Below are 14,227 nucleotides of genomic sequence, written 5' to 3' on the forward strand. Positions count from 1 at the left end.
TGATTCTGAGTAAGTTAATATACAATGCCATTGTAACGAAGCTAGCGGAACGGAAAGAAGGTCACGAAATTTTTATATAGAGTAATTTGTAGACATAATAGAACCTGAATTGAAACTGATCAAGAAACACAAAGCAAATTCCAGAATGTACACGATTGATCACATACTTTGTTTCTGTTAATTCTCTCCACATTCATGGATATGCAATATCATCTAGTGCTAGCATAAGTTTCCCAAAAGCAGCAAGAAACTTTGCGGACTCTGCAACTTTGTTTCTGTTAAATCCTTGGTGGTTTGAATGCGAAGGTTCATAAAATAAACCGAACAGAATAAACAGATCAGTCAGCAACATTGATATGGTATATGAAATAGCAATTCGTTACCAACATCAACCTTAATAAGTTAAGATTGTAGTAGTAGTAATAGGGTTTAGGAGTAATAGTAGGCGGTGTAGTGAGAAGAAACCTATAATATGTGGTCTGGAGAGCAGGAATTTGCAGAAAGGAGTGATCTTAAGAGGAAAGGGAAAGGTTTAGGGTTAGGGTTAGGGTTCGATTTAGACAGCGATTTGGGTATTTTGACTTTGGCAATGAGCCGGAGTCTAAACCTTTTGTGGGCTTAGAGCACTCTATTGTCTATTGGGCAAATAAAACAGGCTGGGTTAAACAAACTCATGGACCAGCTATTTGGGCCCAAAAATACTTTCGACCACCTATATGGGCCAAAAAATAGATTTTGTGCGCTTGTAGGCTTGTAACTTCTAGACGTTCTTTCCCCAAATCGACACCTTCCCCTGGATCCTCCACATGAACACTTTCGTTGGTGAAGCTGATGGAGCCTACGATTAAATTAGCGAAATCTTGCTTCGGACGGAGCTGTTGTGCGACGTCTTTAGGGGAGTGCGATGCGGTGGCGGCCCTCTCGTTTGAGTAGTGGAGGTCGTCTGAGCTACGGCGGCGGGGACTTGTGTGTGTGTGGCGAACAAAGCATCTTCTCGTCTTCTATGTGTCAGATTCGCTTCTTGTCCGCTCCTTCTGGCGCGCGCATGAGAGCAGACGATCGGCATAATCCAGATTCAGTTCAGATGCTGTTGCACGAGTGTTTTTGTATACGGTTCCAGCGGCAAAATACATACAGATCACGGTTTACAAATACCGTGAGTGCTCGTATAGCATTTTTTAAGGCAAACAACATTTGTTGCGTCATTGAGCTTAACTCAGAAGAAGGATAATATGAATCAAACTCCTAATCGTCCCGTTAATTTGTGATTCTTATTAGTATCAACATATTAACGCTTAATGCAACCCATTAATAAATACTAATCCCTAATTAAATATGAACTGTAATTCCGAAACTAAATGTAGTTGGGAGACTTATGTAAATAATATTTCACATTAACTGCTAATTACTACCCTATTAGAAGTAGTAAAACGAATTCAACTGTAATTAGATATAAAGTTTACTTATATATAACTCTAAGCAACTCCACCCAAATCATCAGGAAAAAAAAAACACAAACTGATTCATCTGGGTTTAGTGTTTGTCTAATCAAAGTCTTCAGATTACATATATAGAGCTGTGATATAATGAAGATTGGTTTCACGTTAATTGTCAGTGTTTTAGTTGTTTTTGCTGCAATTTGTTTTCATGCAAGTTTAGTGGGTGCAGCCAGGCATGCTCCGCCAGACTCAGCTCCAGAGCCGGTTGATGCACCTGAACTAAAGTCACAACCTCGAGGGCTTGTCTTTGATGTCACTCACCATGGCGCTGTAGACGACGGAGATACAGAGAGTGGCTCGGTATGCTTGGTTTCTACTTCTTTACTATATTTTGCTAAATTCTTGATGATTTTTTAGTGAATTAGCTGTTTTTTGGGCTGCAGGGATTCTTAGCAGCATGGAAGGCTGCTTGTGATCATGGTGAGAGAGCGACTTTCTATGTACCGGAAGGTAAATACCATGTCGGTCCAGTTGAATTCTCCGGCCCTTGCAAGAACAATCAGTCTCCAAAGATAGTGATTAGAGGGAATCTGATCGCTCCTAGTAAACTCCAATCGTTCCCGTCTAAAACTTGGATTCAATTCAGTCACTTGAACGGATTCAGTATAACCGGAGAACTTGACAGGACCAACTTTGATGCACGAGGAGCGGTTGAAGCCTGGAAACAACACAGCTGCCAACACTCTTCCCGTTGCAAAACCTTAATCCCAGTAAGTATTGCTTCTGCACATCATGGTCAATTAGTCCATCACTTTGATTAAATTGAGTTTTGCTGAAAATTTATTTGATTTTGATCAATGCAGTCGCTGAAATTCGATCATGTTTCACACGGGACGATCAGAAATATTTCATTGTCAAACGCCAAGGGGTTCCATCTGGTAATTCATGAGAGCAGCAATGTCAATGTTCGCAATGTCATGGTTAGTTCTCCTGAAGATAGCCCAAACACTGACGGAATCCATGTCAGTCATTCTAGTAACATCAACATATCGTCTTCCACGATTGGAGTTGGTGACGATTGTGTCTCCATTATAGCTGGTTCTGTCAATGTCACTGTTTACGACGTCACTTGCAATCCTGGCCATGGAATAAGGTACCAAAACTCTGACTCTATTAGGAGAATTTTGATTCACAAGTAAAGTAAGTTATGTAAAACTCTTTTTTTGTTTTCCGATATGGCAGTATTGGTAGCTTGGGTAAGACCAAGAATGAGGAAGATGTATCAGGGATCAGTGTCAAGAAGTGCAAAATAAAGAAAACAAAGAATGGTATCAGAATAAAGACTTGGGCTGGATCTACTTCAAGCAATGCTTACAACATGACATTCGACGACGTTGAAATGACCGATGTCTCGAACCCCATCATTATCGACCAAAAATACTGTCCGAACAACAAATGTGATGCATCAAAGGTACACAAACACAACACAAATCATCTATCTTTTCATGTATGTGTATATATATCTCTATCAGTACACAGACACACATGAAACATTATAGATATAGTTGTTTACTAACTGGGTTTCAATCATTGTTCTGTGTTTCAGCCTTCAAAAGTGAAGATTAAGGATGTTACCTTCAAGAATGTGAGGGGAACATACAAATCCGACTATGCAGTCAGTCTGTTGTGCAGTCCTAGTGTGCCTTGCGAGAATGTCAAGCTTGTTGACATCAATCTGACCCCAACACATGAAGAAGATGATGAAGATTGGAGGGAAGGCAATTTGAATCTAAACGGTGCAATTGATGGCTTACAAGTGATTAATTCAAACTTCTGAAGTGGAACTGTGGAAGCAAGCATAGGCACTTTTTCTTAGTGTTTTTAGTTTTTGCTCTCTTAAAGGCTTAATGACTTTGTTTAGTTCATATAGATATTAGATATATGTCGTTTAGTATAATATAAAAATTGTTAGTTCTCTTTTGCGGCATTTGAGATCTTGTTGAGAGTTGTTCTCTAATTACTAAATGTAATGTTTTGATTAATTTTGTTATTATTCTAATATTTTTTTTGATGCTGAACCCACCAAGAGTCGGCTCACCCCCGAACCCGCCTTTGCATGGCAAACCCAATACATGTACCAATTTAATTCTTAATATAATCTGAAACATGTAAACGAATCGTGGTATGTGCGTCTAATCAACACATACCAAGATTCGCCCTTGCTACCTAGGATATTCCATGAGTACTTTTTTTAGTTCCTTCTAATCAAATTAATATCTTATTAATATAGTTAGGGTTATAAGCGATCGGTTTTTTCACAAAAATTAAACCGATTTATTTCGGTAATATATTTGGTCGCTCCTCACAGTTTATTTTATTTTATTTTATTTGCAAATAACCAACCATTAGGTCTAGGTCGGTTAATTGTTCGGTTTGGTTATTCGAGCAATTTTCTTATAACTAATTTGTTAACAGTGAACCAATCCAAGAAAATTGGAAGTCTACAACATCTTTAATTACACAAATAGATAACACGAATTCCAGAGAAAATTAAAATCAATTTTAAGTTTTTAATTTTGTGATTTTTATTCATGTGCTAATGCAAGAATAAACTATGCTGGTGTCCAAAACCCTCCATCATGTCATAGACCATCTGCGGGACAAAATGGATCGAAATTCTGATGAGATTCTTTCTTGCCCAAAATCACCATTTGTATCGTCTCATGATAGCAAAGCAAAATTGTAATTCTTCGACTGTAAGTAAGTTAAATATGCAATGCCATTGTAACGAAGCTAGAGGAACGAGATGAAGGTCACGGATTTTTCATACAGTGTAATTTGTAGACATAATAGAATCTGATCAAGAAACACAAGGCCAATTCCAGAATATACAGGATTGATGACATACTTGTTTCTATAATTTCTCTCCACATTCATGGATATGTAACATCATCCAATGTAAGCATATGTTCCCCAAAAGCAGCAAGAAACTTTGCAAACTCTGCAACTTTGTTTCTATTAAATCCTTGGTGGTTTGAATGCTAACGTTCATAAAATCAACCCAACAGAACAAACAGATCAGTCAGCAACACTGATATGCTATATGAAATAGCAATTCGTTACCAACATCAACCTTAACAAGATTAAGATTGTAGTAGTAGTTATAGGGTTTAGGAGTAATAGTAGGTAGTGTAGTGAGAAGAAACCTAGAAATATGTGGTCTGGAGAGCTGGAATTTGCAGAAAGGAGTGATCTTTAGAGCAGAAGAGGAAAGCCAAAGATTTAGGTTTAGGGTTAGGGTACGATTGAGCAAGTGATTTGGGAATTTTGACCTATGAGCCGGAGTTTGGACCTTTTGTGGGCTTAAAGCACTCTATTTGGCAAATTGAACGGGCCGGGTTAAACAAACTCATGGGCCATCTATTTGGGCCCAAAAATACCTTTTGTGCGCTTGTAGGCTTGTAGCTTCTAGACGTTACTGGACGACTCACCAGTCACCACTATCCTCTTCTTCACCTTCTTTCCCCAATCGACATTTTCCCCTGGATCCTCCACATGAACACTTTCGTTGGTGAAGCCTACGATCAAATTCGCGAAATCTGCCTTCGGACGGAGCTTTTGTGTGGCGTCTCTGGGGGAGTTGCGGTGCGGTGGCGGCCCTCTTGTTTGAGTAGCGGAGGTAGTCTGAGCTACGGTGGTGGGGACTCGTGCGTGTGTGGCAAACAAAACGTCTTCTCGTCTTCTATGTGTCAGATCCGCTTCTTGTCCGCTCCTTCTGGCGCGCGCATGAGAGCAGACGATCGGCATAATCCAGATTCAGTTCAGATGCTGTTGCACGAGTGTTTTTGTATACGGTTCCAGCGGCAAAATACATACAGATCACGGTTTACAAATACTGTGAGTTCTCTTATACAAGCTTTTTTTAAGGCAAACAACATTTGTTACGTCATTGAGCTTAACTCAGAAGAAGGATAATATGAATCGAACTCTTAATCGTTCCATGAATTTGTGTTTCTTATTAGTATCAACATATTGACACTTAATGCAACCCAATAATAAATACTAATCCCTAATTAAGTATGAACTGTTATTCCTTCCGAAACTAAATGTAGTTGGGAGACTTATGTAAATAATATTTCACATTAACTGCTAATTAGTACCCAATTAGAAGTAGTAAAACGAATTCAACTGTAATTAGATATAAAGTTTACTTATATATAACTCTAAACAACTCCACCCAAATCATCAGAAAAAAGAACACCAACTGATTAATCTTAGTGTTTGTCTAATCAAAGTCTTCAGATTGCATACATAGAGCTGTGATATAATGAAGACTGGTTTCACGTTAATTGTCAGTGTTTTAATTGTTTTTGCTGCAACAAGTTTGGTGGTTGCAGGCAGGCCTGCACCAGACTCTGCTCCAGAGCCGGTTGACGATCCTGAACTAAAGTCACGACCTCGAGGGCTTGTCTTTGATGTCACTCACCATGGCGCTGTAGACGACGGAGATTCAGAGAGTAGCTCGGTATGTTTAATTTGGTCTCTACTTCTTTACTGTAATTTGCCAAATTGTTGTTGATTTTGAGTGAATATGCTGTTTTTTGGGTTGCAGGGATTCTTGGCAGCATGGAAGGCTGCTTGTGATCATGGTGAGAGAGCAACTTTCTATGTACCGGAAGGTAAATACCATGTCGGTCCGGTTGAATTCTCCGGCCCTTGCAAGAACAATCAGTCTCCAAAGATAGTGATTAGAGGGAATCTGATCGCTCCTAGTAAACTCCAATCGTTCCCGTCTAAAACTTGGATTCAATTCAGTCACTTGAACAGATTCAGTATAACTGGAGACCTTGACAAGACCAACTTTGATGCGCGAGGAGCGGTTGAAGCCTGGAAACAACACAGCTGCCAACATTCTTCTCGTTGCAAAACCTTAATCCCAGTAAGTATTGCTTCTGTACATCATGGTCAATTAAGCAATCACTTTGATTAAATCGAGTTTTGCTGAAATTTTAAAGGCCTTACTTATTTTATTTTGATCAATGCAGTCGTTGAAATTCGATCATGTTTCACACGGGACGATCAGAAATATTTCATTGTCGAATGCCAAGGGGTTCCATCTGGTAATTCATGAGAGCAGCAATGTCAATGTTCACAATGTTATCGTTAGTTCTCCTGAAGATAGCCCAAACACAGATGGAATCCATGTCAGTCACTCTAGTAACATCAACATATCGTCTTCCACGATTGGAGTTGGCGATGATTGTGTTTCCATTATAGCTGGTTCTGTCAATGTCACTGTTTACGATGTCACTTGCAATCCTGGCCATGGCATAAGGTACCAAAACTCTGACTCCATTGGACAATTTTGATTCACAAGTAGTGTAAATTATGTAAAACTCTTTTTTTGTTTTTCCACATGGCAGTATTGGTAGCTTGGGCAAGACCAAGAATGAGGAGGATGTATCAGGTATCAGTGTCAAGAAGTGCAAAATAAAGAAAACAAAGAATGGTATCAGAATAAAGACTTGGGCTGGATCTACTTCAAGCAATGCTTACAACATGACGTTCGACGACATTGAATTGACTGATGTCTCGAACCCCATCATTATCGACCAAAAATACTGTCCGAACCACAAATGTGATACATCAAAGGTACACAAACACACAACACAAATCATGTATCTTTTCATGTATATGTATATATATCTCTATCAGTACACAGACACACACATGAAAATTATAGATATAGTTGTTTACTAACTGACCTGGTGTCAATCATTGTTCTATGTTTTCAGCCTTCAAAAGTGAAGATTAAGGATGTTACCTTCAAGAATGTGAGGGGAACATACAAATCCGACTATGCAGTGAGTCTGTTGTGCAGTCCTAGTGTGCCTTGCGAGAATGTTAAGCTTGTTGATATCAATCTGACCCCAACACATGAAGAAGATGATGAAGATTGGAGGGAAGGCAATTTGAATCTAAACGGTGCAATTGATGGCTTACAAGTGATTAATTCAAACTTCTGAAGTGGAACTGTAGAAGCAAGCATAGGCACTTTTTCTTAGTGTTTTTACTCTCTTAGAGGCTTAATGACTTTGTTTGGTTCATATAGATATTAGATATATGTCGTTTAGTATAATATGGAAATTATTAGTTTTCTTTTATGAGGCGTTTGAGATCTTGTTGAGGGAGTTGTTTTCTCTAATTACTAAATGTAATGTTTATATTAATTTTCTTGTTATTCTATTTTTATTTTTTTTTTTGATGTTGAACCCACCCAAGAGTCGGCTTACTCCGGAACCCGCTTTTGCATTGCTAACCCAATACATGTGCCAATTTAATCGTTAATATAATCTCAAATTTGGAATCGAACCATGGTATATGTGTCTAACCAACACATATCAAGATCCATCCTTGCCCCCTAGGATATTTCATGAGAACTCATTTTAGTTTTCTTCTAATCAAATTAGTATAGTTACCAAAATGATATATGTCCATAATTTTCTCATCCATAAACTTACATAATCTAGGTGGCAAGCCAGATAGATATGTCACATAGATTAAAAAAAACAAACAAACTTTATTAAATAAGTCACATAGGTATGTCACTTGTTTATGTAAATTTATGGATGTTTATTTTATGGATGTATAGTGCTTTCAATATAATTAGGGGTGTAAACGATCGGTTTTTTTATAAAAATTAAATAGATTATTTCGATTATATATTTTGTCACTCCTCATAAATTACAAATAACAAACCGTTCAATCAATTATTCGAGAAATTTTCTTATAGCCCTATATATATAATAATATTAGCTAATATAACTAATTTGTTAACATGAACCAATCCAAGAAAATTGGAAGTCTTCAATTTCGCACTCGTGTTCAAGGTCTTTTGGCTATCTATATAGCAAATGAACTTTGTGATGGAGCTGTGCAGGTTGCAATAGGAGCAAATTTTGGTTGCACTACTTTGCTGCTACAAGTGCATGATCTCCAAGAGCAACTCTACATTAGATGTCCATATTACAAGTGGATGGTTTTTGTTTATTATCTTTCCCTCACTTTTCTAGTTAAATTTATGTTGTCCTAGTATTGTTTTTGTATTCATATTGTTTTTGTCATCTCTTGAGATGTCCTCTTGTTTCTTTTCTGGTTTTTATTTTTATCGAATATATTGTGGCTTATAAAAAAAAATCCCAAAGAAAAATAAATCAATTTTAAAGTTCTTAATATGAATGATTCAAACGACATCGTTGTACTGTACTGTCCTCCTTTTTCTTCTTGAATGAGGGTGTAGCTCATCGCAGACAAATAGAAACTCAGAGGGAGGGAAATCAAATAAGAACTTCGGCGATGGCGCACATTACCGCCCGCCGCACCGTAGCATCACTCGTTACGCGAGCCCTCTCGTCTTCGACTCCAACTTCTTTTTCATCTCCTCCTCGCTTCGCTTTTGCTCTTACCGACAAAATCCCACTGCCTCATCTCCTCCCAAACCCGGTCAGAATCCCGGTCCGACCTCAGACTTCCGGGTCTGGATACTCTCCCCTCAATGATCCTTCTCCGAACTGGAGCAACCGTCCTCCCAAGGAGACTATTCTTCTTGATGGTTGCGATTACGAGCACTGGCTTATAGTCATGGAGTTCAATGACCCACAGCCCAATGAAGAAGAGATGAAAAACAGCTACGTCAAGACCCTAGCACAAGTATTGGGCAGGTACCCTGACGATCTGGTTTCAATTATATTTTCGTGGTTCGCATTTTATTTGGGGTTCTTGATTTCCTTTTATTCTGTGTTGGTTTCAGTGAGGAAGAGGCCAAGAAGAAAATTTACTCGGTTTGTACGACTACGTATACTGGGTTTGGTGCCCTGATATCAGAAGAGCACTCTCACAAGGTGAAAGGCAACAATTCACAAATTTTTTAGTTCAGGTTTTTCTTATCGGACAATGCTAGAGACCCCCAAAATATCACCCCTAAAAGTTCCTCAAATATATGTGGCATTAAAATAACCATCGATTAAAAACACACATATAGGGCCCACTTCACATCCAACACTCCGCATTAAATGGGGGTCTTTTAGATGTCACTTTTTGGGAGTCTCAAGCATTATTCTTTTTTTACCTATTGATAGGGTTTAGGGTTTTGAGGGGTGCTTCTTTATTTCCTAATGTTCTTCTCTCTAAAGATGGATTTTTTTTATGCTATTGGCTTCTAAAATTGTTGCTTTGGGTACTGGAGGGGCTAGGATTCAAGGTTTAAAAGGCTTAAAGCTATGGCCTTTACAATTTTCTGCTGAATCTGCACTATCATTTCAGTACATATCAATTGTTTTTTGAGGGAGGTTATTGCATAATGGTTTGTGATTGGAGGTTTATGGTTGTAGTTGACGCGTCCTGTAAACCCCATTAAGCCATTTTTTTTGCAAGGATTATATGTTGATTGGTGTATTTGTTTTTTCTGTTTGAATCGGATTACCTGGTGTTCTCTGGGTTTTGCCAGATTCATACCTTGATGTCCCCAACAAAGATTATGGAGGTGTGAATTATCTAAAAGACTAAAACTTGAATGCTTACAAAATTACTATTCATAAATTTTGTTGTAGATTATTACTTACTGTTTGCCATTTATCTTGTCTTTGATTGATTAGGGGACCTTTTCATTGATGGGAAAGTCGTCCATAGGCCACAGTTTTGGTACAACCAGAGTCAACCAGCTAGGAATAGGCCTCGCCCACGGTATGATAGAAACCGAGAAACAAGCCCGGTTGAGTGGAGACAGCCAATTCAAACACAGGGCGGGAACCAAGATCAGATCAGACAGTCTCCGCAGCAATCAATGGCGATGGATGGCCCTAATTCGCCTCATGGTGGAGCAAGCAATTCGTCCATGAACCAAGGAGGATTTAATCAGAATAATCTCTGAGAATCCAATATCTATGAACAAGTTTGAACTCAGAATAATGTCTGGTAATAGGATAGCAAGAAGCACCGTGCACCGGTTGGCTAAAATGGCAGAATAGAGAGGTATTGAAATTCTGTACTCGGATTAACTTTTGTCAAAATAGGTGGATAAACTTCCTCCTCCCTTATTCAAAAATGTGGTGGGGGGTCAAAGGTAACAATTTGCTTCAATTTTTTGTTTGCATTGATAGCTGCTGCCTGGGGAGGGCATTGAGCATTTTCGTTTTTAATTTTTTTAAAAATACAGCTTGATCTGTTTAGCGGTTGTGGCGTATAGCCTGTCTTAATACTCATGCATGCTTCGATAAGCGACAACATAGATGCATGGTTGTGGTCCTTGTGACATATATATCAACTTGATATCGTGAAAAGAAGAAGACAACGATAGTATGAGCCAGATTTTGACATTTTGTGGTATTCTGTTTCCTCTTTTCTATTTAATTTCATAAAGATCCGATATGTGACCTTTCTTTGCTTCACTGCAAGTCTGCAACTATGTTATGGGTCTAAATATCTACTTATGTGTGTGTGTGTGTGTGTGTCTGTTTGTTTCTGGGAAAGAGGTCGTATGTGGAGATGGGAAGCAGAAACAGAAACAGAAACAGAAACAGAAAATGGCCTCTTTTGCTTTGCAACTTTTATAGCTGTTAAGAGACCTACCTTTCTTTTGATGTTTCCTCGAGGCCTGCAAAAAATTTTGGATCCTTTTTTATTATGTGATGTAATATTATGATTATCCGCTTGAAACCCATCCCTAATTCATTTGTCCTGTCCGAAAAAGACAGGCATCTCAAAGTGGGCCGTACGTATTTTGCTTTGCTCTCTAGTGGGCTGTTGTGGTTAATTAATTACCTTACTGAAAGTGAGCCCGATGCTCTAATCAATGGGCTGCCTTTGGGATTCAAAACCACAATTACTACTCCCTTTGGGTTAATTACCTACTTCTGCCTCTGGCATTCACATCGTACGGTCACCATATATCTGCTGTAGTCCATTTTTCCCTTAATCTTCTCCCCACTGTCCGATCAAAACTCCATTAAAGCGGACAAAAGAAGACGGGAAAAAAAAAAGCCAAGTAACTGCTGCTTCTCTGATCAAAAGAAAAAAAAAAGAGTAACTGCTGCTTCTTGTTCGTATGCTTGTGAAGGTCTTGGTTCGTAACTGGTCAGTAACTCTATATAAACCCCTCCACACCAGAAAGACCTGTATACTCTACTTTTCCCTTCACCATATGCAAATGTCTTAAGAAACCTCCTCTCTCTAGCTTCTCTTTCTAAAAAGGATTTCATCGAAGATGTGTGGAGGAGCAATTCTCTCGGACTTTGTCCCCGCCTCCTGTTTCCGGAAGTCGAGTGGGAAGGAACTGTGGTCTGAACTTGACAATGACCTCCTTGGCTTGGATTCCGATGTCGGCAAAGACCAATCAAGCCATTTCGAAAGCTTTAATCTTGCTCCAAAACCAATCAAGCCCAGCAAAGGTAACGGTTTTTAACTTTTTATAGCTGAGTCTTCATTTTTATTCCTTGAAATTCATACATGGGTTTTGTTAGAAATTCATGTTAATTTTTTCGAACACTAGATGGTTTTGAATTTGCAGTGAAAACTGAGAAGCCAAGCCGAGTGGAGGCTACGGAGGGCAAAAAGCAGAGAACTCGTAAAAACGTTTACAGAGGCATTCGGCAGAGGCCGTGGGGCAAGTGGGCGGCGGAGATTAGAGACCCACAAAAAGGTACCCGAGTCTGGCTCGGCACCTTCGGCACAGCCCAAGAAGCCGCCCGAGCCTACGATGAAGCCGCGATTCGCATCCGCGGAGACAAGGCCAAGCTCAATTTCACCCACCCACAGCCTCAATCTACAGCTGCCGTTCCGCCGGTCAAAAAGCGCTGCCTTCAACTTATCATGGACACGGAGTCCAGTCAGGCATTTTACCAAACACTTACACCACAACCACAACCGTTACTCCCGCCACAGCCTTTCGTTGACTACGGGTTCGAGAATTTCCTTCCCAGTGAGACCCAGCTGGAAGAGAAAATGTCAAGCCTGGAATCGTTGATTTTGGGTCTGGACCAAGTCGAGTCCACGGCACCTGAGACTAGCTCAAACGAGTCGTTGGAGAATCAGTGGATGCTCGACAACGTCGAACAGCATCAACTTCGTTTCCCGTTTTAAAAAATAATTAGTATATATATCAGAGCATTAATGCCCTTAACGAAGCTCTTTCAATCCTGTTTAAGATTCCCGTACTGTTTATGTCCTTTTTAATTTTGGAGTTTATGTTATTGTGATAAGGTTGCATGTGATTGCATACATCATGGTTTTTTTTTTGTCGTGTTCTCTTGAGTTTGCGTCCTTGGACTTTTAGCGGTCATGTCATGTCATGTCGGCTTATGAATCAAATCCCGTCATTATAGGACTGTTAATTAAAGATTAAACAAGTATTAAGGTAACGAAAGTGCATGTATCTTGCGTGCATAATGGACTATTCACTATTGCCTTAACACAAAAGAAACTATTCAATATTATAATAGGATTCGGTCGATTTTCGATTATTTGGGTAATTTCTTAGCAGAAATTGCTGCTTTATTTCATCGGGTGCATTTGACAATGTGTTTGCACCTCCTAAACACATCATTTTTGGTTTGAACAAATGGACCGTCTCCATCATAACCGTCAAAAATCCACCGTCTTCTCCATTCTCAGAATCATCGGCCCTATTTAGTGAAACGGGCCCGCTTCACCAAACACCAAGGTATCGCCCTCCCAGAAAAAACTCCCAAAAGGGAGCTTTTTTTGGGACTGTACCCCTTTTGGCGTGGGTCCCATGCCAATTTGCATGGGTCCCACGCCAAAAGGTACCTTTTATTTTTTAAAATTTTTTTTTTGCGAGTCTTATGCTTTTTGTATGGGTTTAGGGTTTATTTATATTATTAATATTAAACATATTTATATTAAATAGATTAATTTAATGAAATAAAATAAAACTTAAAAAATACAAACATTATATATTTTACACAACTTAACCACTAACAATAGTTAACAGCTCTATCAAACACTTCACAATTTATTTCAGAGGTTTAAACTCAGTATTTTTTTCCACAACTTAACAACTAGCATTGAAAATCAACACAACCGCTCTGCCAAACACACACATAGCCATCATATCCCCACGAAACAACTTTCGCTTCGTCTGCCGCTCTTACATGTTAGCGTACGGGATACGATTTTGTGAGAGTTTGGTTTCACTGGCAACGCAGACTGGTCGACGAAACTATCGAAAAGAACAAAATATTATTGGAGATTAAATTGTACGATGAAGTAGGGAATTCGAGAACCCTAGGCCCTCTTTTGTGACTCCCGTCAAGTATCTATGAGGAGCGAGACGTCCGTGCCCTATTTGGTAGAGCGGAAAGTTTAATTTTCAATGCTAGTAGAAATACTGTTGGAAAAAAGTTAAGCTTAAAGCGGTTAAATATGCTGTGAGGTGTTTGGCGCACGAAAAAGTTGACGCCACCGGTTATGCTGTTTAATTAATAAAGCTAAAGCATGGAGTCAAACATAAAATTCCTCTAAACATAACCCTAAAAACCGAAAATGGCCATCGATAGAGTAGGATTTTTCTGTAATTGCATAACCCTCATAAACCCAAAATGTCCACAAATCAAGTAATTTTTGAAATAAATTGCAGTTTTCCTAATCGAGAAATTATTATGGGATAACAGATACACTCAAATGCAGTAGGGGATGAATGTCTCACAAGTAAGAAGCTCGATTGAAGCAATGGAGGGAAGATGAAGTTCGTTGTTGACTAGATCGACTGAGGT

General features: G+C 39.0%; 5 protein-coding genes across 7 annotated transcripts; all 5 read left to right on the forward strand.

Moving 5' to 3' along the window:
- The first annotated feature begins 766 nt into the window (after positions 1–766).
- LOC120012314 (polygalacturonase-like) lies at positions 767–3,496 on the forward strand. 2 transcript variants are annotated; one of them, XM_038863673.1, is made up of 6 exons: positions 767–1,156; positions 1,660–1,799; positions 1,883–2,209; positions 2,303–2,592; positions 2,682–2,910; positions 3,046–3,496. In XM_038863673.1, the coding sequence occupies exons 4-6, from the start codon at positions 2,417–2,419 to the stop codon at positions 3,274–3,276; spliced, it is 636 nt and encodes a 211-aa protein (XP_038719601.1). In that variant the 5' UTR covers positions 767–1,156; positions 1,660–1,799; positions 1,883–2,209; positions 2,303–2,416; the 3' UTR covers positions 3,277–3,496. The 2 variants fall into 2 exon arrangements, with proteins under 2 accessions (XP_038719601.1, XP_038719600.1); XM_038863672.1 differs by having other exon boundaries at positions 1,669–1,799.
- Positions 1,587–2,388, forward strand: LOC120012681 (exopolygalacturonase clone GBGA483-like). Its single transcript, XM_038864116.1, has 3 exons — positions 1,587–1,799; positions 1,883–2,234; positions 2,303–2,388. Exons 1-3 carry the CDS (start codon positions 1,587–1,589, stop codon positions 2,386–2,388), a joined length of 651 nt encoding a protein of 216 aa, XP_038720044.1.
- A 1,498-nt stretch (positions 3,497–4,994) lies between the features above and the next one.
- Positions 4,995–7,680, forward strand: LOC120012682 (exopolygalacturonase-like). Its single transcript, XM_038864117.1, has 7 exons — positions 4,995–5,146; positions 5,254–5,336; positions 5,837–5,964; positions 6,052–6,378; positions 6,485–6,774; positions 6,863–7,091; positions 7,235–7,680. The coding sequence occupies exons 1-7, from the start codon at positions 4,995–4,997 to the stop codon at positions 7,463–7,465; spliced, it is 1,440 nt and encodes a 479-aa protein (XP_038720045.1). The 3' UTR covers positions 7,466–7,680.
- A 1,074-nt stretch (positions 7,681–8,754) lies between these two features.
- LOC120013740 (multiple organellar RNA editing factor 3, mitochondrial-like) lies at positions 8,755–10,842 on the forward strand. The gene is made up of 4 exons (XM_038865664.1): positions 8,755–9,160; positions 9,250–9,346; positions 9,915–9,981; positions 10,094–10,842. Exons 1-4 carry the CDS (start codon positions 8,796–8,798, stop codon positions 10,366–10,368), a joined length of 804 nt encoding a protein of 267 aa, XP_038721592.1. The 5' UTR covers positions 8,755–8,795; the 3' UTR covers positions 10,369–10,842.
- Positions 10,843–11,522: 680 nt separating this feature from the next.
- On the forward strand, positions 11,523–12,730 carry LOC120012144 (ethylene-responsive transcription factor RAP2-3-like). Of its 2 annotated transcripts, none has more exons than XM_038863435.1 (2): positions 11,523–11,884; positions 12,004–12,730. In XM_038863435.1, the coding sequence occupies exons 1-2, from the start codon at positions 11,701–11,703 to the stop codon at positions 12,573–12,575; spliced, it is 756 nt and encodes a 251-aa protein (XP_038719363.1). In that variant the 5' UTR covers positions 11,523–11,700; the 3' UTR covers positions 12,576–12,730. The 2 variants fall into 2 exon arrangements, with proteins under 2 accessions (XP_038719363.1, XP_038719362.1); XM_038863434.1 differs by having other exon boundaries at positions 11,550–11,884; positions 11,986–12,730.
- Positions 12,731–14,227: the final 1,497 nt, after the last annotated feature.

Source organism: Tripterygium wilfordii, chromosome 13 (assembly GCF_013401445.1).
Source record: "Tripterygium wilfordii isolate XIE 37 chromosome 13, ASM1340144v1, whole genome shotgun sequence".
Classification (NCBI taxonomy): Eukaryota; Viridiplantae; Streptophyta; class Magnoliopsida; order Celastrales; family Celastraceae; genus Tripterygium; species Tripterygium wilfordii.